Source organism: Anabrus simplex, chromosome 7, assembly GCF_040414725.1.
Source record: "Anabrus simplex isolate iqAnaSimp1 chromosome 7, ASM4041472v1, whole genome shotgun sequence".
In the NCBI taxonomy this organism is placed as follows: domain Eukaryota; kingdom Metazoa; phylum Arthropoda; class Insecta; order Orthoptera; family Tettigoniidae; genus Anabrus; species Anabrus simplex.
Genome location: NC_090271.1, coordinates 74060830 through 74084067, shown reverse-complemented (window position 1 = coordinate 74084067; position 23238 = coordinate 74060830). Strand labels below are relative to the sequence as shown.

General features: G+C 38.5%; 1 protein-coding gene across 1 annotated transcript in view; it reads right to left on the bottom strand.

Annotated features, from left to right (window-relative positions):
• Window positions 1-23238, bottom strand: part of Nup133 (nuclear pore complex protein Nup133) — a 314729-nt gene that overhangs the window by 31043 nt on the left and 260448 nt on the right. The window contains exon 20 of the mRNA XM_067151176.2: window positions 11293-11393. Coding sequence (XP_067007277.2) covers window positions 11293-11393 — 101 coding nt within the window. The remainder of the gene's footprint in view (window positions 1-11292; window positions 11394-23238) is intronic.

Sequence of the window (23238 nt, the reverse complement as noted above, 5' to 3'; positions counted from 1 at the left end):
GCCGTGTGCAGTGGTGTTCATTTAATCAGTATTATAAGATTGATTAAATAAAGATCAGTGATATATATAATACTAGCTGATGTACCCGTGCTTCGCTACGGAATTCTCAGAAAGATTGTTTTTGTGGTTTTCCTAACTACAGTTAACTTAAAGCCATTACAAAAACATCAGTAGGAATGTAGGGATTAAAAGCAATGTTATCATATAAAATACTCGCTCAAATGAAAAACCGCACATTTTCTCACTTTTAACGAACCGTACTACGATGCCGATTTAACAGTCCAAAGTTCCAGTGCTGGAATGATCAGGCCGCAGACAGCCGTGAACACTCCTTATACACACTGCTCATTCCAATCAGTGCCTCAGAGTGGGGATTGAACAGCTCGAATGCAATGATGAACCAGTTTGTTACGTACCAGTAGTATCAGGAAATGTATGAACCGGAGGAATGGCATGCTTAAGAAGAAAGTTATCTAACTCCCCAGCTTCTTAACGCCAATATTCAGGCAATCTGTTATAGGCCTACTCGGTACGACCGGGCGAGTTGGCCGTGCGGTTAGGGGCGCGCAGCTGTGAGTATGCATTCGGGAGGTAGTGGTTCGAAAACCACTGTCGACAGCTCTAAAGATGGTTTTCCGTGGTCTCCCATTTTCACACCGTAATTAACGCCAGGGTCGCATCCTTTCCCCTCCTAGCCCTTTCCTATCCCATCGTCGCCATAATACCTATCTGTGTCGGTGCGACGTAAGGCGAATTTTACAAAATACTCGGTATACAGCAGTAATCCCATCTATCGGACATGACTGGCAACTGAAGACACCAAGCACATCACAACAAACAATGGTCAATGTAATGTTATTGTTGTTCAATGTTATGAGCTTTCTGTATTGTAGGCCTTCACATTTATTTTTCTTTCGACTCTGTGATATTAGGGCGTCTTACGAAATTATTTATAGCGTAGGCTGTAGTTCCTTATTCCCCGACTTTACATAGCGATTTTCATTAAATTCTGTTTACCCATTTTCTCGTATCTTGGCGCTGATATGGACTTAGCCACAAAAATACACATTCATGAATATCTCTGTTATCATAGCTGATACGATAAAAATGTATAAGACATAAATGATCGGAAATTTAATACTGTATAACTTTAGTAATTTCGTATTTGTCGATAGGGCCAGTAATAACACAAATATTTGAGAATTAAATTTTAGGCCTTCCCCTAAACTACCATTCCACCCAGCAGGAATAAAATTATTTACAGGCTAGATTGTAGCGATTTATTTCCAGACTTTGCATACCGATTTTCATTAAGATAGGACAACTATAACATAAATATTTGAGAATTAAATTTTAGACCATCCCCTAAACGACCCTTTCTTTCAGCGTGAATAAGATTATTTATGGCCTAGATTGTAGCGATTTATTTCCCGACTTTGCATACCGATTTTCGTTAAGATAGGACCACTAATAACGTAAATATTTGAGAATTACATTTTAGGCCTTCCCCTAAACTACCATTTCTCTTTCAGCGTGAATAAGATTATTTATGGCCTAGATTGTAGCGGCTTGCTCCCGGACACTACATACTGATTTTCATTAAATTATCTTCAGCCGTTTTCACGTGATGCGTGTACATACATACATACATACATACATACATACATACATACATACAGCCAGACAACAGAAATTACGGAAAATTAAAAAGTGCATTTCCTTGCTACTATGGACACGACCGATACAGAAATATCATCCTTTTTAAATTCTGAGCAATGTACAGACAAAACTCTTTATTTTATATACATAGATTACATTTCAGGTCTTCCCCTAAACTACCATTTCACTCAGTGCGAATAACATTATTGATAGCCTAGATTATAGCAACTTACTCCCCGACTTTGCATACCAATTTTCGTGAAGATATGACCACTAATAAAATAAATATTTGACAATTAAATTTTAGGCCTTCCCCTAAACTACCATTTCACTCAGCATGATTAAAATAATTTACAGCCTAGATTGTAGCGGTTCATCACCCGACTTTACATTCTGATTTTCATTAAATTCGCTTCAGCCGCTTTTTCATGATGCGTGTACAGACAGACAGACAGACAGACAGACAGACAGACAGACAGACAGACAGACAGACAGACAGACAGACAGACAGACAGACAGAAATTACGGAAAAGTAAAAAATGCATTTTCTTGTTACTGTGGACATGACCGATACAGAAATACCATTCTTTTCAAATTCTGATCAATGTACAGACAAAACTCTTATTTTATATATATATATATATATTTAATGGCGTGTGGCCTCCGAAGAGGCCGAGTGCAGGTCTTTCGAGTTGACGCCGCATAGGCGACCTGCGCGTCTATAAGAATGGGACCCTACCACACACCCAGCCCCCGAGCCATTGGAATTAACCAATGAAGGTTAAAATCCCCGACCCAGCCAGGAATCGAACCCGGGGCCTTCTGCACAAATGGCCAGCACGCTAACCATTTAGCCATGGAGCCGGACAAGATCAGTGATAACTGTGTAGTTCTTGAGGACAAGTGGATTGTGTTTGTTGTGTCTGTGTAGTCTGTGAAGTTGTCAGTTCGTTCTCATGCGGGGGGGGTTCTTAATTCGAAGAAAAAGTGCAGACGGATGTACAATGGATCATCAAATTAAAAAGAAACATTCCATAGGCAAACTCAGGGGAAAAGAACGCAATATTCTAATGAGTATCCTGGATTATTTTTTAAAGACTATGAATATGAGCAGCACAGTCAGTGAAACGGCTAAAGCTACAGGATGTTCCAAAAGAACAATCTACTGTATGCTATAAGAAAGGAACACACACATGGTCCTTTGCGAACTCCCGCAAAAAAAGGAAGCTAAAAAAGAAAAAGACGGCAGAAAAATGCAAGGAAAATTAAATATGATGAAATTCTGCGAAGTGGAGTGCGTCAGGTGGTTCACTCTCTTTTATTTGCTAATATACCACCGACATTGAACGTGATTTTGAGTCGGGTAAATGGAGAAAATTCTTTGCCACGTTTTTCCAAAACTACGTTTTATCGCTTCTTACATCACATAGGCTTCCGTTATTTAAGACGGGGTAATAAAGCAATTTTCACTGAAACCGATGAAATTATTAATTGGAGGCACAGATATCTCAGGGAGATAAAAAGTTTGAGGGCACAAAATAAAGCTATAATTTACACAGAAAAATCGTGGGTAAATATTGGGCAGTGACAAAAGAATGGAAGGATCCAACAGTGAAAAGTGCACAGCAGGCCGCCAATGAAGGGGTGAGTTTGGGACTTCGGCCACCGAAAAGCCGAGGACTGTGATTTGCCTTAGTCCACGCAGGTAATGAACATGGTTTTATTCCACATGCTGAACTAACATTTTTATGCCATAAAAACATAAGACAATTGGGCAAATTACGTGAACGAAGTACAGAAAAATGAAAGAGATTTGTGGAACACAGACGAATTACAGGACGATGTTGACGATGAAAAGTTTCTTCATCGTCCAGATCATCCTCAAGTTCATCTCCCAAACCCGGTTCATCCGAAGCGGGAACATCAGGCCTGGCAGAAATAATATAAGGTGTACGTCCAATGTCTGAGAGCAACGCTAGTGATTAAAGGTATGTTGTATTTATTTTACCATCCTACAAATATTAATTTATGAATGAATGAACGTAAAAATTACAAACGAAAAATGTGGAACTGTGATGCCCTGTTTGAGTCACACTCGAGCGTGATCTTCAAAAATCGATTTCGCAACAGCGCGCTCCATCTACGCTGTACTGCAGTTTAAGGTTGGAACGCTCTATAGAGCAATTTCGTTACTTTCATTGATCTGCCTCAGTCTCATCCTTGGCTTTGACAATAATGAAAGTGACTGAGGTATGAGCAATGCTAGTAATGCCATTCCTTCTGCAGTCAGTCCCTGCTATGAATGGTGTGAAAATGCTGCTCATAGGGTCGATTGGTGCATGCATTTCAGTGGGCTTGGCAGAGTGATATGTAGCGACTTCTGGCTTGGTGAGGAAAGCAACGGGAAACTACCTCGCTCCTCATTTCCCTAGTACGCCTCTTCAGTAATGCCTAGACCATCTATGACAGCTGATGGCGGAGTTATTGAGGATCTAACCAGCCTTAGGGATGAAGACTGAACATACATACAGTATATATTTTAATGTTATAATTATTCCTACAACACTGTCGTTGTATGGTATACGTAAGTTTTAGTTGTCACATGGTCTGTTTAATTTTTATTTCGCTGAAGATAGCCACTAATTGGCTGAAATTAGTCCCGAGGCCTACGTAATATCATTTACTTGATATATTTATTGTACTGAAAATTTATTGTCAATTTATTCTTATAATTACAATGTACGAAAGTTTGTTGTAGATCATCAGTATATTTGTTTACTATGGTTCCTTCATTAGAGTGTGAGACAAAGTTGGCTTTGTGAAAGCACCGACATACCGTATCTGGCGACACCCCTTTCACTGTTTCTGCAATCCAAATTACAGCATGAGCACAGGGACAGCCTTAATCAGTTCGGTGGCAGGGGCTGCTGATTCCCCGCTTGCAAGCAATGATGCCATTATCAGTTTTCTATAATTAATTTTAAAACAATTAATGACCCTGGACCATTGGCCGAGTTACACTAGAAGTATTCGCGGGGAACCCTGCAAACTTAAGGTCAGAATGGTGTATTGATGGATGGTATGTAGCACTGTATGTAGGATGCTAAAAGGTTTGTTTTGTCACCTATTCAATACATATAAATTTTACAATTTAGGAATTTATTATTGATTCCACTTGACACATGTTTCGCCCTTCATTGAGGGCATCATCAGTCAAATTATCTCCTCAAGGCAAAAATCAGGTACCTGGTTAGTAGTTGACATGCACAAATTAATACACATTATTAATACACATTACAAAAATTAAGTATGAGAAACAGTTGTACAATAGTGATGGTTGAACATATAAGTTTATAGAATAAGAAGTCGGCACCAATGTGTAAAATTAAAATAGTAGAGTTCGGCAGTGGTGCTCTGGAGAATAATTGACGCACTCATAGGAAAATATAAAGTTTTAAAAATATTTACATTATAACAATCAGGGGAGAAAGGGTGTAGTGCTCGGCGTCAATGTTTGTAACTAAAAATTAATGTCAATGGTTGGTAACTATACAGTATTTACATTGTCCAATTGAACAGTTGAGAATTTTACAATTTATATACATATTTACACACGAGCAGCTTGGTGAGCAAGGATATAAAAAAAGTCTAGTACCAAGTGCGTCCTGTTGTTTTAAAGGTTGGAAGAAGAATGTAGCATTGACATTTCAGAAATATGCAGAGTGATTTATCTTAGTTTAAAATCACTGGGGGCAGGGAAATAATCCTTAGCCTAATGAGGTTCTATAGGCATCAAGCTGAAAGTTGTCTGGTTGCAGCACCGAGATCGGAACGGAGACTGGTCAGTGTGGATGGAGACTCAATGGGTATTCAGTGCGTTTGAATGGCAACAATGATGACAGTTATTTGTAGGTAATTGCTTATTAGGAATATGTTGCGGGTTGAATCTTTCGCTTTTTCTTTTAGTTGACTTCTGTAGCTTCGAATGTTATGTGAAGACATCGGTGTGAGATGCCGGTGAGACTAAATTGATATTATTCCGTGGAAAAAAGTATGACGGACCTCGGGATGAAGTTATTGTTTTTTGTTGCTGGTCTGGTGAAATAGAATAGAGTTGCTTGTGCTGTGAACTGCAGTGGAGAGATTAGAATGTATACGGTAACTGCAGAGTCAGAGCGTTGTAGCTGGGATGAGGCATTTTCTCATTCTGACTGCAAAGAGGAGCCGTAGTGGCACGCCATATTCGTGCCGATGTGCGCTGGGTTCTAGCGTGTTGTTGAAAGGTGTTTTTTTTGTATGAAGTGGAAGTTATCTGTAATTGGGATGTTAATAGTATTAGTTGGTGTGTAAGAAAGGTTTATGGTAAGTAATGAAGAGTAAATGTTATGTTACATACCTGATGTGTCGCTGAGAGGCAACTGTTGATGAGTATTGGTGGACTATGAAGAAGGCTGAGTCGGTAATACGCACATGCGGTTGGCAATGGCGGCGGGAGGGGCGGAGAGCTTTGGGAGCGAGGGGCATGGGTGGAGTCATGTGCAGAAGTGAGCTATCAGAATGGAGGAAGGTAGAGTGGAGGGGCGAGCTTGTTGTGTATTGGGAGTGCTGGTTGATATAGTGTTGGTTTATAAAAAGAGGGAGGGGGGATGTATGGACTTGAAAGTTATGCGGATAGTATTGATGTCTTTGTGTTAATGCGATGAATGTTATTTGCTTGTGTTGGGTGGTGTTGTGTTTTTGAAGGTCGACTGGTTTGTATTTCTCGTGTTGTATCGGTGGGGTCGTGGTGTGGTATTCTAGCGAACATCTATATGGACAACTTAGAACACAATAAACTAATAAATACCATCAATGGTTTTCAACTTTGGCTCCGCTATGTTGACGACACACTAGTTGTCATCGATAAACAGTGCAATAGCAGCGACAACATCCTCACATTCCTAAACACTTGAGACAACAATATAAAATTCACAAAAGAAGATGAGAACAACGGCTCTATCAATTTTTTAGACATCAACATCACACGAATGGACAATGCATTTGAGTTTCGAATACACAGAAAACCCTCCTTCACCCCACGAACAATAAACAATAATTCTTTACATCCAAACTCTCATAAACAAGCCCCTTACTACAGTTTAAACCCTCCTTCACCCCACTAACAATAAACAATAATTCTTTACACCCAACCTCTCATAAACAAGCCCTTTACTACAGTTTAATATACAGAGCTTTAAAAATTCCCCTTTCACCTACCAATCTAAAAAAAGAACTTGATTACATAAAAGATATTGCCAAGTTCAACGGCTTCAACACCAACATGATCAACAAGATCATCAACAAAGTAAAACTAAAATTAACAACTAAACTTTCCCCAATAAAACCCAATAAACCCAAATACGCAACCTTCACATACACTAATCCAGTCATCCACCTGATAGCCAACCCCCTAAAAATGCACGAAGTTAACATTGCTTTCAAAACGCAGAACACGAACCAGAACATATTTTTCAACCAGAACTCTGTCAACCCAAGAAAAAATCACTACACGGACTCAGGTATTTACAGACTCACCTGTTCACAATGCAATTCCTCGTACATCGGACAAACAGGCCGAAGCTTCCAAACCCGTTATTTAGAACACTACAATGCCCAAAAACATAATAAATTTTCCGCAATGAGCGCCCACATGAGGGACACTGGCCACCACTTCACCACAACAGAAGAAGACTTAAAAATCCTTAAAAATAGTTGAGAAAGGCAAACTAATGACTGAGTTTGAGAACCTATACATCTTTCTAGACCAACACTTCAATAAAGACAAAAACCTCAACGAGATAATAGATATTAAAAACCCCCGTTATGAACAAATTCTTACTTTACTACAAAAAATGAATTTTCAAGGCAACAACTTGTCTAAAAATCTTCAATACCACATTAACTAACTCACCCAGCACGTCGACAATTACCCCCCTACCCCCCACTTCCCCCTTTCCCACCAATTCCCCCACACACAACGACAGCAAGCCCATACATCCTCCCAGCCAAGCACCTCCCCCTCCACCACGACCCCACCGATACAACACGAGAAATAAAAACCACTCGACCTTCAAAAACACAACAACACCCAACACAAGCAAATAACATTCATTGCATTAACACAAAGACATCAATACTATCCGCGAGTCCATACATCCCCCCCCCCCTCCCTCTTTTTATAAACCAACACTATACCAACCAGCACTCCCAATACACAACAAGCTCGTCTCTCCACTCTACCTTCCTCCATTCTGATAGCTCACTTCTGCACATGACTCCGCCCATGCCCCTCCCTCCCAAAGCTCTCCGCCCCTCCCGCCGCCATTGCCAACCGCATGTGCGTATTACCAACTGAGCCTCCTTCATAGTTCACCAATACTCATCAACAGTTGCCTCTCAGCGACACATCAGGTATGTAATATAACATTTACTCTTCATTACTTACCATAAACCTTTCTTACACACCAACTAATACTATTAACATCCCAATTACAGTAACTTCCACTTCATAAAAAAAAAAAAAACTTTCAACAACACGCTAGAACCCAGCGCACATCGGCACGAATATGGCGTGCCACTACGGCTCCTCTTTGCAGTCAGAATGAGAAGATGCCTCATCCCAGCTACAACGCTCTGACTCTGCAGTTACCGTATACATTCTAATCTCTCCACTGCAGTTCACAGCACAAGCAACTCTATTCTATTTCACCAGACCAGCAACAAAAAACAATAACTTCATCCCGAGGTCCGTCATACTTTTTTCCACGGAATAATATCAATTTAGTCTCACTGGCATCTCACACCGATGTCTTCACATAACATTCGAAGCTACAGAAGTCAACTAAAAGAAAAAGCGAAAGATTCAACCCGCAACATATTCCTAATGAGCAATTACCTACAAATAACTGTCATCATTGTTGCCATTCAAACGCACTGAATACCCATTGAGTCTCCATCCATACTGACCAGTCTCCGTACCGATCTCGATGCTGCAACCAGATAACTTTCAGCTTGATGCCTATAGAACCTCATTAGGCTATGGATTATTTCCCTGCCCCCGGTGATTTTAAACTAAGATAAACCACTCTGCATATTTCTGAAATGTCAATGCTACATTCTTCTTCCAACCTTTAAAACAACAGGACGCACTTGATACTAGACTTTTTTTATATCCTTGCTCACCAAGCTGCTCTTGTGTAAATATGTATATAAATTGTAAAATTCTCAACTGTTCAATTGGACAATGTAAATACTGTATAGTTACCAACCATTGACATTAATTTTTAGTTACAAACATTGACGCCGAGCACTACACCCTTTCTCCCCTGATTGTTATAATGTAAATATTTTTAAAACTTTATATTTTCCTATGAGTGCGTCAATTATTCTCCAGAGCACCACTGCCGAACTCTACTATTTTAATTTTACACATTGGTGCCGACTTCTTATTCTATAAACTTATATGTTCAACCATCACTATTGTACAACTGTTTCTCATACTTAATTTTTGTAATGTGTATTAATAATGTGTATTAATTTGTGCATGTCAACTACTAACCAGGTACCTGATTTTTGCCTTGAGGAGATAATTTGACTGATGATGCCCTCAATGAAGGGCGAAACATGTGTCAAGTGGAATCAATAATAAATTCCTAAATTGTAAAATTTATATCTATTGAATAGGTGACAAAACAAACCTTTTAGCATCCTACATTCAGTATCTTCAATACGGATAACAATGATTTTTATCACTTGCAATGTAGCACTGTCCAGAAATATAATGATCTTCCTGTTTTGTTGCTTCATTCTTGAGTTGAATGACACCAACCATTCTTCCGTTAGGTGTGATGTCATCCATACCCTCTTACTTGATCTCCGATCAACAGGTAGACTCTTTACATCGATGATTTTGAAGCATCTGGGTTTTGCTGCTTATCCTATAACTTATGACTTTTCAACTGTTTGGAAAGTTTCCCTCCTGTACATCTGTCCCCTTTCAGAGATAACATTTTGGTAGTTAGTGCTTGGAAAATTAGTCGGGTTTCATCACCATTAACTATGTTCCACGGTTCGCAGCCTTTAATTGGAGAGCAAATTTCTGAAGTCCAATCAGCCAACATTTCCTCAGTGATGTCTCCAACCTCTCCAAAGACCTCCTTCAACACTATCTGATGTCTCTTAAAACTTTCCAACCACTCATTGGAAGCAGTAAGCTTTTCTGCAACTTCTCTTGCATGGTATTGTAGTACCGACCCTCATATGGACAAATTTCTTGCGCTTGCACTAACAAACCATTCTGAAACAATTTTATTTCCTCATTCCTAGTTAGTCTGAGCTTTCGTTTCACTGCTCCACTTCCCCATAAAGACTCTTCGTTTAAATCTGCCTTTTTCTTAAGAATGCGTTTTACCGATCTTAACTTTGCTGTGATCTGCTTAACAGACAATTTGTCTTTCTCACTAGTTCCTAAAATCTTAATTTTTATGTTCAAATCTAAAACCACATGTTTCCTTCCTTCCATCACTTAAAATTACACTGTAACTACAAGCACAAAGTTCTGCAATTGCTAACTATAAACCCACTAAATCTATGACCTTTCTAGGAGAAGTGCACTGCATTGCTAAGTAGGTAGTGTCCCCACACTCCCAAATTCCTACATTCCAATAGTCAAAAACTCATTAAGATTACACTTGCATGGAGACAAAGATAAGGGATGAAGGAAGGCCATAAGTGTCCAGCCTAAAGATTCCGTCTTTCCACATTCCTACAGTAAAGGCTGTCCAAATCACATGGAATCTCCCTGTCATGGTCTACAGATAGTCTACAGGTAGACTTACAACCAAATCGTCCGAGTTCATTTCCTGGCCGAATGCTATCTCGGCCATCTTAGATCCATTTGGAATACGCATACACTGAAAAGGGTTGGGAAGGACATTTACATATTTTTTATGTTATTTTCTTCCTTTTCTGCATCAGACAGGTTCCACTAAATACAGCTAAACTTCCATGAATATTATACCACAATTCCAGGGTACAGAGAAAAATTTCTGATATGGACAGTTTTCCAGTTCATCAAGTTTCCAGTAAAAGCAGGTTTCACTGTAAAATGTTTTCTTTTCCAGGTATTTTCTAGTATTTTCTTGATCTTGCATTAGTTTCAACTGACTAAAAAACTTAACAGGTAATATCTTCATTTTAGAGCACAAATGTATCCTGTGGCAGACCTGAGCTTTCTAGTTTCCACTGAAGTACTGTGACAGTATGGAAGCTGTTAAGGTATTGACAGTGCTGAACAATGACCTTCAGAGCACAACAAGCGAGTCTGAACGCTATGAAAAGTACTATTCACGTTGTCAGTCATGCTGCAATAGCACTTTCTTGCTCACTTACAAAATCAATGGCAAACTACCTCACTCATCTTTCCCAGGATGTCATATTACAGCAGTGTCACTGGATTTTGCGGTTTCCCCATCTATAATCACATTACTTTTGGTGGTCTTCTTTGAGGATTCAAGCAGCCTTTGGGCTAATGACTACATATAAAACATACATTAATTTTGACCAATGATGAGCATTACAAGTCCAAATACTTACCGCAACTCTTCCCTTTCTTCAACATCAATATATGCTAATAAATCGAGTGCTTTCATGAACTCTAACTCTGATGCTCCCAAGAACTCATCACTAATATACATCTGAAAAAATAAAAATAGACACACATATCAAAAAAACAGCAGGAAAACTAAAATAAACTGCATACTGTAATATGAGTAGTAGTATTTCAAGCCAATAAGATCACCACCTTATGCTCATACCAATGTTCAGAGAAATGTATTTCAGCTAACCAGCAAACCATCAAAACTATACCACATTTACATATAGTAGTAGCAGCAGCAGAAATGGTGGTGGTGGTGGTGGTGGTAGTCAAGAGCCAGATGGAGAAATTTTGGGGCCCCCTGCAAGGCATTGTTTTGGAGTCCCCATATGCTTATCTAATATAAATAAGAGCAAACCTATTCACAGTACGGGATGTTAACATTATTACATAATTTACCTCCAATGACTTAATTACAAATATCATCATCATCATCATCATCATCATCATCATCATTATTATTATTATTATTATTATTATTATTATTATTATTATTATTATTATTATTATTATTATTGTGCCGATTTTTTCAGCCAAACAGAATACAAACATGTTATGAAACACTAATGCAACACTTTCTTAATGTTTAAAGTAGATAATGCCCATTAAACAAAACTAAAAATGATGTAACTACAAAGACGCACACACGCGATGCTGTCAATTGTATACACTGGTTTATTTACAATTTATGTACACATTCTACACACACATTAATAATCCACCATTCCGAACAAAACAATTCTATGGAGAAGAAGAAGAGGAAGAAGACGAAGAAGAGGAAGAAGAAGAAGAAGAAGACGACGAAGAAGAGGAAGAAGAAGAAGAAGACGACGAAGAAGAGGAAGAAGAAGAAGAAGACTGCAACATTAGCATGTTAACCAACTACCAACACAACAAAATCTCAACATGAGTTCATAATTTGAAATCGGCTAGCGACGTTCACTAACGAGTCTCGCTAACAACAACTCAACTCCAACTCCCAAGACTGCCTCTTTATATACATTGCCTAGCCAAGCTTCTAGAAAAGTATGACAACATGTTTTCTCATAATTTCTGGTCTCCAATAACCTATTTACAATGAATGGAATGTTCTCTACAACTCGAGTGACAATATGTGTTGTTCTGGACTATTACCCTGTGTTGCACAACATTACATTGGATTTATACATCATATTTACAGGTAATAATAAATTATATACTATTAATTAAGTGTTCTTACATTAAATAAAGTCGTATTAATATACATACAGCAGATGTGTCATGACATAACCTCACAGGTTTTGTTTTAAGACAGATCACACAACACACAAATAATACGACCATGATTTATACCAAATAAAGTCCAAACATAACTACGTAAATAATAATAATAATAATAATAATAATAATACCTACTAATCGAGCTTGATATTTCACTATTTACCCATGGGTTTAGAGAATTGTTTCTAAGTTATACTAATCCATTACACTTGCATCAAAAAGACTAGCCTATCCTGTAGCCAGTTTAAATAAAATTTGTTACACATAATAATTACAATTACACAATCTATAAAATTAACTACAGTACTTTGCTTTTCTTTTCTATACTCATTTAAACATTAACTTTTCTAGCTATTTTAGTTGCTAACACCTTCACTAACTTTGTACTATCTACAGAACGTTCTATCTTCCTTTTCACAGCTACTGCAGAATGGCCTCTTAGTCATCACTTGCGCATTGTTAGATCAAGCAACTTTTAATTACCTTCAACTTAGAAAGCTCCATTCTGCAATGGCATGCACAAAAATATTATCAATGCAACAAAGATTGCTCACTTTATTTTCTACATCTGTGAAGCACTGGGAAATTCTGACTGCTCATGTACACTTGACACTGAAACCGCTCAGTGAAACAAGATGGGAGGCTATGAATGAAAGTTAAGTGCTGATTTAAATTGCCATCACAGCCTTAGCCAGCGGTAGCACTTTTATCCTAGGAAGAATACAAAAACAAATGCACCTGAATGCTATCAAAACTGTCATACACAAACGTTATTTTAATGACACAACACAAATGTCAATCTCGCTCAAGTGCTCATTTTATCTAAATAAGTGTGTTCTTATAATAGTTCTTTTAATGTCATAAGCCGCTTTATGTAGCATTTTAAGTTTAGACTTACGCCTAAGTCTAGTCTACTACTTTCATTTTAATATTAAGCACACTACGGCTGAAGATGCCTAATATGTAATAGGCGAAACTTGTCCTGATCTTTTAACATGTAACTTCGATTTTGAATTTTAATAATTTATTGAAGAGGTGGACTTCTATGAGACAATTCTTTCATGAGCTCTTATGTAGTTGAATACGGACTCCAATATGAAGTTTATAACTTGTCGTCTTCTGCCAACTTTCCTGCTACCAGCCACCAGCGTGTCATCATTCCAAATGACATCATCTTCACTGCCATCTCATCAGACATGCACTGCAGACTGCAATCGAGAGTATTCGAGGTCCCGTCTTTTTGAAACGTTTAAAAATAATTTTGTTCCCGACTATAGAGTCCGAACAGTGAAAATCTATTCCCAAATGGTTTCTGGAGTTGGTGTATGTGTAGCAGAAGCCACTTCTTCCGAATAAAGCCGTGCTGTAGAAAACGTGCCAAACCACCAGCTAATAACTAGCGTATGTTACGAGTTGTACTTCTGAATGTAATACATAGTGACCGGAAGCATTCTTTGGATAAATGCGGCTGTTGAAAGCCAGACCTTTATTTTAAGTATATTTCATGCTTGTTCTCTACATTTTATTACATCAGGATTTACCCTAACAGCTGTAAACGAGATAAGAAAGACCGCATTGTTTAGGTTAGGTTTGCTATCAAGTGCCCGGATAGTGTCAGAAGTTCCACAACGGAAAGAATAAATAACAGGAAAGTTTGCCGCATTTATGGATATCTACAGTGTGGCGGTAATGCATTTCATTATCATAATGTTTAATTTTGTACGTTCGTTGCCTCCATTTTTTATTAATGCATAGCCTGTCTCCGAAAATCGTTTAAAGTGGGGACGAAAAATTATTATTATTTGTTACGGTACATTGGCGAGTAAAACAATCCTTATGACTGGTTTATTTTTATCATGTTTTAAGCTTACTTCTCTCCAATAAATACCTATAATGGTCTGAGTTACCAGATATTAAATGATTACTTTGTTAATGATCTCGACTGCTATATTATTAGCAACAACCGTGAATATTTCTCAACTGAAGTAAACTCATTTCCTCATCCCAAGGTGGTGCAGCTCTTTTTAGACACGCCCCCAATGAAAAACAGTTGCATGTACCATTTTACCGCATATCAACCTTCCTGCCATTCGTACATTTGGCAGTACAGTACCGGGAATCAAACCCAGACTCCTGAGAACAACAGATAATGGTGCTAATAATTACGCTAGCGGACATTCTTAATTACAAAACACAGACATATAGCATGACTGATGCATATTTACAATGCGCGGGTCAGACATGAAACTATTCACTTATTTGTGTGACATCATCAGAGCTGCAGTAGGCCTACGCTACGGAGGCTGACATTTTGTAACTACAGAACACAGATGTACCGCATGATTTCGACGCATGTTTTCATTGCATGAGTCATACAGATGAAACTATTCATATTTATTTGTGTGATATCATCAGAGCTGCAGTAAGGCTTGTGCCCGCTACGAAGCAGAATCATCGTTCTTCTCTGACGAATTACGTTGGGGGGTCTTGTATGTGAGATTTATTCTTTTCATTTTCTTTGTCTCAAAAATCCAGGGGGTCTAATATGTGAGGGGAGTTCAACACACAAGTAAATATGGTACATCACCAGTCATTTCATAGTAATAGTCTCCGTTTTTCTTAGACTCAAACACAGGATCACCACCCTCCACGAAACCGTCATCACTTCCAATGTGTAACACTATCTGTCGCTTACCCCTCCTTGGATTTTTTAGCCCTGTGCTTAAACCCGAAAGAAATGCCTGTTTCTTCAGCCTTACGGTAGTGTTTTGCCATGCCTTTGATGTTGTATGCCCTTCGCTAATCCCCGTCTCGTCCAAATAGTATCATTTCCGCCCGTTTTTTCTAAATTCTCATATCTTGTGAAGATAACACCAATGCCATAATATGTCATCTCTGTCCACTACAATGCTTTTTCGATTTCTACTGATGAACTCAAAACCTATTTCTTTCAGTAGTGTGTGAAGGGAGGAGTTTTTTTTTTTTAATCTGGGCATTCAGAATCGAAATTTACAGCCAATAACACTTTGTTAATCATAGGGGGTTCATTTTTTAAAAAAATATGTGCAGAACAAACAAATTCACCGCATTCCACGTTAAAACACTTCTAACATTTGGCATCTTTTTACCCGTTATGGTAACAAGGCCGGTAGTACAAATTCTTTCCGCACACTGTACAAGCTTGAAACAAACACATCAGTGAACTTCGATGTTAATTTCATGATACCATCAATTGAACTGTCGGGATATGTTTCCATAAACTTATTAAATATGTTTAAGACAATAGTCTTCTCTCCAATTTTCAGAGATTTCTCTCGCTTACGCTTTACAACACCAGCCATCAAAGTGAACTGACTCAAAGTCATGCAATTGTGCATGCTTTTTCTCGCGGCTGACAGCTACCGAGATGAGACAAATAGGGATTTCTGCAAGCAGATATCGGATATTTAAATTAATGGCCAGACGCTTAGAACAATAATATAATTATCAATCGATAAAACACTTTTGCATTCAATACTTCATACTTTAAACTTCAAACTTTTAGAAATAACTCATATTTTAAAATTTAGAAATGGACTATTTTCTGAGTGGTAAAGAAGGAAAGAAGGGTGAAGCAGTCAGAGTCACGAGGTTTTGTTTATGCTTACTTTATTGTCTAGTTGGAAAGAGTTTAGTCTTCCAGATTTTGCTGATCGCTGAGCATATTCATTTAATACAGCATTAAATGTTGCCATGAAATCAACTGACTTAGTTCAAGAAAGATCCCATTACCTGGATTTCCCAAATCTTCTCAATCATCCTTCCAAAGGAAGATGACTTTCTGCCAGTAACCAAATAACAGAAAACAATCTCTCTAAAACCAACCTCACCGAGCGAGTTAGCCGTTGCAGTTAGGGGCGCGCAGCTGTAAGCTTGCATGCGGAAGATAGTGGGTTCAAACCCCACTGTTGGCGGCCCTGAAGATGATTTTCCGTGGTTTCCCGTTTTCCCCCAAGCAAATGCTGGGGCCGTACCTTAATTAAGGCCACGAGCACTTCCTTCCCACTCCTAGTCCTTTCCTATCCCATCATCACCATAAGAGCTGTGTCGGTGTGACATAAAACCAATTATAAAAATAATTAAAAACTAACCTCCATCTCTTTTCTTACTTTTCAATTTGAACTTGTTTTACCCGGTTCATTAACGTTGAGCTTTCAATTCTTTGAGAGAGCTCTTTTCATTCACACATTTGTTCTATAGGACTGCAAGAGTTCATAGTAAGAGATAAACTTCGAGAGTCCTTGCCAGTCTCTGCGGTCACTTCCTGTGAGAGAGCACCAAGCGCCACATTCCTGACAGTGTGTCATAGATGGATTACAGCAAGGGAACCCATGTTTTCGATAGTGCAAAGTTACTGAAGTGGTGGTACACTGAGTGGTTTATCAAGTCACGAAGTTCATAAATGTTTTCCAAAAGTAAGGAGAAGGCACGGAAAATTATCATGAATTGTAATAAGGATGTGGACGGTTGCAAGATAAATTGCCAAAAACTAAAGGAAATCCAGCTCTTTAAATTGCAGCTGTTTGTTATGTATGTCTAAACTAAATTTGATGATAAATTCCAGAAATTAAATCATGAAAAGTCAAGACAGGGACAGACAAACTAGAGTTCCCTTTCATCAGGCACTAATACCTTTGTGGCCAAATGGGAAACCTACCTCTGGAGCTAAACTTGGTGACCTTAAATCACTTTTGCACCTAATAATTGCAGGTACCAAACTATTTTATCAGAAACTTGCAGGATTTTCCGACATCATAGATGGCATAGATGGATTCAATAGAGATTCTGATTTCAAGTTTGAATGAACTGTAAGAACTTATTACCTGTCCAGTATTTTGTGTGAATTTTTGGGAGAAAATAATGTTTTAATCACATATTCTGATCCAATATTTTGTTTGACTGAGATAAGCAAGTAAAAATTCAATACTTTCTTTAAGATTCACTTTAATATTTTGACCTTCATATCCTTTACTTAGTTTCGGAGATTGCCATTCTACTTAGCAACTAATATATGTCTAAAGGAGGACAAAACTAATTCCCAGGGTTGGAAATATCTTGTCAGTATTGTACTGTCAGAATCTGAAGTGAAAGAAAATCCATAAAGAAATGGACATTGCATTATGTAGACTACAATGGCTTGTTTATTAACATTTTTATTTATTTGGCTCAGATCATATGAAATTCGTCAAATCAGTAAGGGGTTATAGAGATGACTTTAGGGAATAGGCCCCTTCTAGAGTCTCCTTGAGAGTGGATGAGCGGGTGTAGGTCTGGGCACTCTATTGTCCAAGGGGCAAGAAATTGCCCCTACAGGTGGAGGAACCAAGTGTTGGTCAATGGCATTAGAATGCAGACGGCAATGGGAAACCACTGCATTAAAGGTCCTGAAGGACATCCCTATAAATTTACATAACATGGCTCGGAAATTAGTATCCGGAGTTTCAATTCCCCCAATTGGATCTACGGGGGGGGGGGGGGGGGAATGCTGCGAACATAGTTGTGAAAGATTGTGTACTTGACAGTGCTATAAAAATAAAAATCTATGACAAGAAATTACGTGTTGCTACTTGGAATGTACGCAATTTGTATACGAGTGGAAAACTAGCAAATGTGGAAGCAGAAAGATGTAGATTGAAAGTAGACACCCTTGGATTGAGTGAAGTAAGATGGACTGGATCAGGAATTCAGAACAAAAAGGAAGGAATTATGCACTTCTCGGGAGGAACTGACACCAATCACAGATATGGAGTTGATGTGCTTATTTCATCAATGATCGCAAATTCAGTTATAGATTTTGTACCACTTAGTGATAGAGTAATGTTGCAGAGGTTACAAACATCACATCGGATCATGAACGTTTTTCAGTTTCATGCACCAACTGCTGATAAGGATGATGATGAAGTAGAAGCATTCTGTGACACCTTAAAGGAAGCTATGAAATAACTAAAAATGGAGAAATAACATTGGTCATGGGTGATTTTAACTCAAAAGTAGGGGCTGGCATTGAAGGTAATACTCTAGGCGGACATGGTCTCGGTGAACGTAACGTAAGAGGAGACAGACTTGTTCAGTTCTGTATGGAGTACAATTTGTTTGTCTCTAACGCATTCTTCAAACTTCCTCCTCGGCGGCTTTACACATGGATGTCACTCACCAATAACGACGAAAAGATCATAAGAACTCAAATTGATTTCATTTTGGTAAAGCAACAACTAAAGAAATATGTGACATCTGTTAAGACATATCCCGGTGCTGATGTAAATAGTGACTACAAACCAGTTGTAATGGACCTTAAAATTTTACATTTTAGAAACATTAAAAGAATTGTTAAACCATCCAAGCATATAGATATTAAGAAACTATTGGATCCCAAAGTAAGAACTAATGTTGGAACTGCACTGGAAAAGAAGATGGAATTAATAAGATACACTGAATCATCAAAAGTAGAATCCACATGCAACGCCATTAAAGATAGTGTGATTGAAATCCAGGAACTGAAATTGGACACTGCAACAACATTAAAAGACAGAGCTGGACGACAGATGAAATTCTAGAACTTATGGATGAAAGGAGAAAACACAAAAATACAGATCACATTCAGTACAAAACTATCAACAAAGCTGTACGCAGAAAGTGTAGAGAAGCCTGAGAATTATGGATGACAGACAGGTGTAAAGAAATTGAGATCCTTCAAGAGAAGCATGACTATTTTAACTTGCATAAGGAAGTGAAAGAACTTGGTGGTTTGCAACGGAGACGATATGGTCAAATTTTGAGAGATGTCAATAATGAAATCATCTTGGGTGTGGAAGAGAAACTCAAACGATGGAAGGAATATATAGAAAGTATCTTCAAAGATGACAGAAATGATCCTCCTTCACCTGACAAGAGAATAAATGAAAATAGCCCTGAAATAACAAAAAGTGAAGTTGTACATGCCGTAAAACTTCAAAAGAATGGTAAAGCAACTGGACCAGACGGTGTGTACGCTGAAGTTTTCAAAGTAATAGCAGAACAGGAATCTACCGGCCTCAATATCTTAACATCATTATTCAATCAAATATATGCATCAGGAGAAATACCATCAGACTGGCTGAAATCAACCTTCATACCACTACTGAAGAAGCCTAACTCGTCTCAGTGCGATGATTATGGTATGATAAGTTTGATGTCTCATGTGCTCAAGATATTCTTGCGAATCATTCACACTAGAATATACAAAAAAAAGTGAATCCCACATGGATCAGAATCAGTTCGGTTTCCGAAATGGTGTTGGTACACGTGAGGCACCCTTTTCGTTAAATGTGTTGTTACAGAGGTGCAGAGATATGAATGTTAATGTCTATGCATGTTTTATAGATTATAAGAAAGCCTTTGATTGTATCAGGCACAATAAGCTGGTAGAGATTCTGAGATCAACAGGTACTGACTCCAGTGACTTACGTATAATCAGTAACCTGTACTGGAATCAGTTTGCAAATGTCAAAACTGATCAAGTAACGTCAGAAACTGCTTCGATCAGCAAGGGTGTCCGCCCGGGTTGTGTGCTGTCACCTCTGTTGTTTAACATTTACTCAGAGGCAATCTTTAAAGAAATATTGGCAGACTATGGTGGGATCAAAATTAACGGGAAAATCATCAACAACATCTGCTCACCATAAAAAAAAGGAAAACACAATACCTAGGACATATCATGAGAGGTATCAGTTATTACAGCTTATTATCGAAGGAAAGATACAGGGGAAGAGGTCTGTTGGGAGAAGAAGAAATTCATGGCTGAAAGACCTTCGAAGATGGCACTGCTGTACTTCAGAAGTGGCATTCCATTCTGCGCTGTCAAGATCAGAGCTAGTTACGTGGATCGCCAACCTCCGCTCGGAGACAGCGTCTTAAGAAGAAAGAAGAGTCTCTCCATCTAAGACCTGACTAATGTGCCGGAGTTGTGGCGTCACTTGCAGTGATAAGTGAGCCTGGCCTGTTAGTAGGAGATTCAGATTTGAATCCTGATTGCGGTCATATTATTTTTCAAGTCCTATTCAACAGATACTCAACAATAAGGAGTTATTAGTGTTGGTATTGTGTTTTTTTCCTTGCATGAGAAATACCTTAAATTGCATCAGTAGACTAAGTGCCATTTTTTAAAGATATACAGTGAGTCAAAGTGAAACTCACACACCGCTGTAACTAGCATGTGTTTATGAATAAAAATGTGGACAATAATTTATGTTTGCATTTTATGTGTGGAACAATAAAGGTATTTCTTGAATAAGTCATCTCAGGATAGTTAGCGTATCCCTTAACTTAGCAAGATAAAACAGATTATTTGTCTATATGCTGTTGGGGCATGTAAAAATGAAACTCATACAGTCCTACATGGGCAGATAAGAGGGCAGTATAAATGTTGTATATTTGTGTTTCGACGACACATTCAGTTTGTTGTGGAGAGCTGTGAAGTACAAACATGTTCCGGTACTATCATAGGGCGTCAAAGAAGACAATCTTCGAAAGAAGAAAGAACTGATGATTTTTCATCATAAGAGAAGAAAATCACTTTGAGAAATTGGTAAACTTGTAAACAGGAGACATGCAACTGCACAGTGCATTATAAATATATATAAAAGTACACGCAGCATTGGAAATAAATACAAACTGAGTGGAAGAAACATTTTCAACCTAAGGGAGGAACGTTGGACAGTAAGACAAGTTAAGAAAAATCCAGCGATTAGTGTTCCGAAACTGGCTATGATGGCTGAGGAACATAGCAACAAGAGAGCACATCCAGAAACTATTCGACTTATGCTAAGGAAAAGTAACAGGCATGGAAGAATAGCTAGGAAAAAACATTTGTTAACAAGATTAATATGAAGAAAAGGTTGAGCTTCGTTAAGGAGTACATAGAATAAGATTTTGACTTCTGAAAGACCATTATAACTGCAGATGAAAGTAAATATAATCCCTTCGGATCAGATGGAAAGTTTAATGTCTAGAGGAAACCAAATGAGGAGTTGAAACCTAGCAATCTACGTCCAAGTGTCGAACATGGTGGAGATTGTGTAACTGTCTGGGGGTGCATGTCAGCTAGTGGACCAGGAGAGTTGATTTTTATTGATGGGACCATACATCAACATGTGTATCTAAATACACTGAAAGAACATCTACGACCTAGGGTTCAAAAGCTTGGAATACTTGATCGATTTAATTATTACCAAGATAATGACCCTAAGCACAAAGCTCATAAAGTACGGATGTGGCTCCTGTATAATTGCCCAAAGGTATTCTAGACACCTCCACAGTCACCAGACTTAAATGTAATATAAAATGTATGGCATTACTTGGAAGTAGCGACAAGAAAACACCAGATTTCGAACAAGATGGTCTGAAAATGGCTTTATGTGAAGAATGCAAGAAAATATATCCATCTTCTTGCGAAAAGTTGGTACAATATATGCCTAACTGTTTAAAAGCCGTAAAAAGTACTAAAGGGTATCCAACAAAGTATTGACTGTTAAAAATATTGTGTTATTAGAGATTGCTCAGGAACTACTTGAAGGTGTATGAGTTTTACTTTGACCTGTTTCGTGCATGTTTAAGAATAATGTTTTAATTTTCTTTGTAAGTATAAAAAATAGGAGTTTATTTACTTTGTAACTTAGTAGAGAAATATGCACTTGTTAAACCAGAACCAAGGCTAAAATAAGTAACGGTTATACCATATTTCCCGGCATAATTGTCGCCACCACGTAATCGTCGCATCCTTTATTTTCAATACAAAAATCGGACGTTAAATATTTAATCGCATAATCGTCGCACGTCCAAATTTTGTTCACCAATCTGGTTAAAAGGTAAATGGAACTGCAATGTGAGTTGCACATGAATACGCAATTTAAATACGTGTATGGTTTATGGGCAATTTGGCAACACAGTCACATTTGCGAGATGTTGCGCCACGTATAAATAAATAATACCGGTATATGTACGACGCATGGCTTACCGGTAGGCTATCAGCAGTTTGACAACGTGGTCGCGAGACAGTGTACAATTTATTCACCCCCTACATATAACGAGTTCTCATTTGAAATACGTAAGACTGTAAGTTATCGCTTATCGGCAACGTTGCCAGGAAATACCGGTACAACACACACTTGTCTTCTAGTAGACAAGAGGTCCGATAGAATTCTGCGTTATTACAGCCACCCGCCCTCCGGTGCAACAGTCGCGAAGGACCTTGGCCTAGCAAGCGACCGCTGCTCAGCCCAAAGGCCTGCAGATTACAAGGTGTCGTGTGGTCAGCACGACAAAATCCTCACGACCGTTATTCTTGGCTCTCTAGACCGGGGCCGCCATCTCACCGTCAGATAGCTCCTCAATTGTAATCACGTAGGTTGAGTGGACCTCGAACCAGCCCTCAGATACAGGTAAAATTCTCTGACCCGGCCGTGAATTGAACCCGGGGCCTCCGTGTAAGAGGCAGGTATGCTACCCCTACACCATGGGGCCGGCTCCTGCGTTATTGCGCACGAAGTGAAATCCAAGACGATAACGCAGATTTCCACGGAATTTTTCAGCTCACCGTCAGCCGAATTATT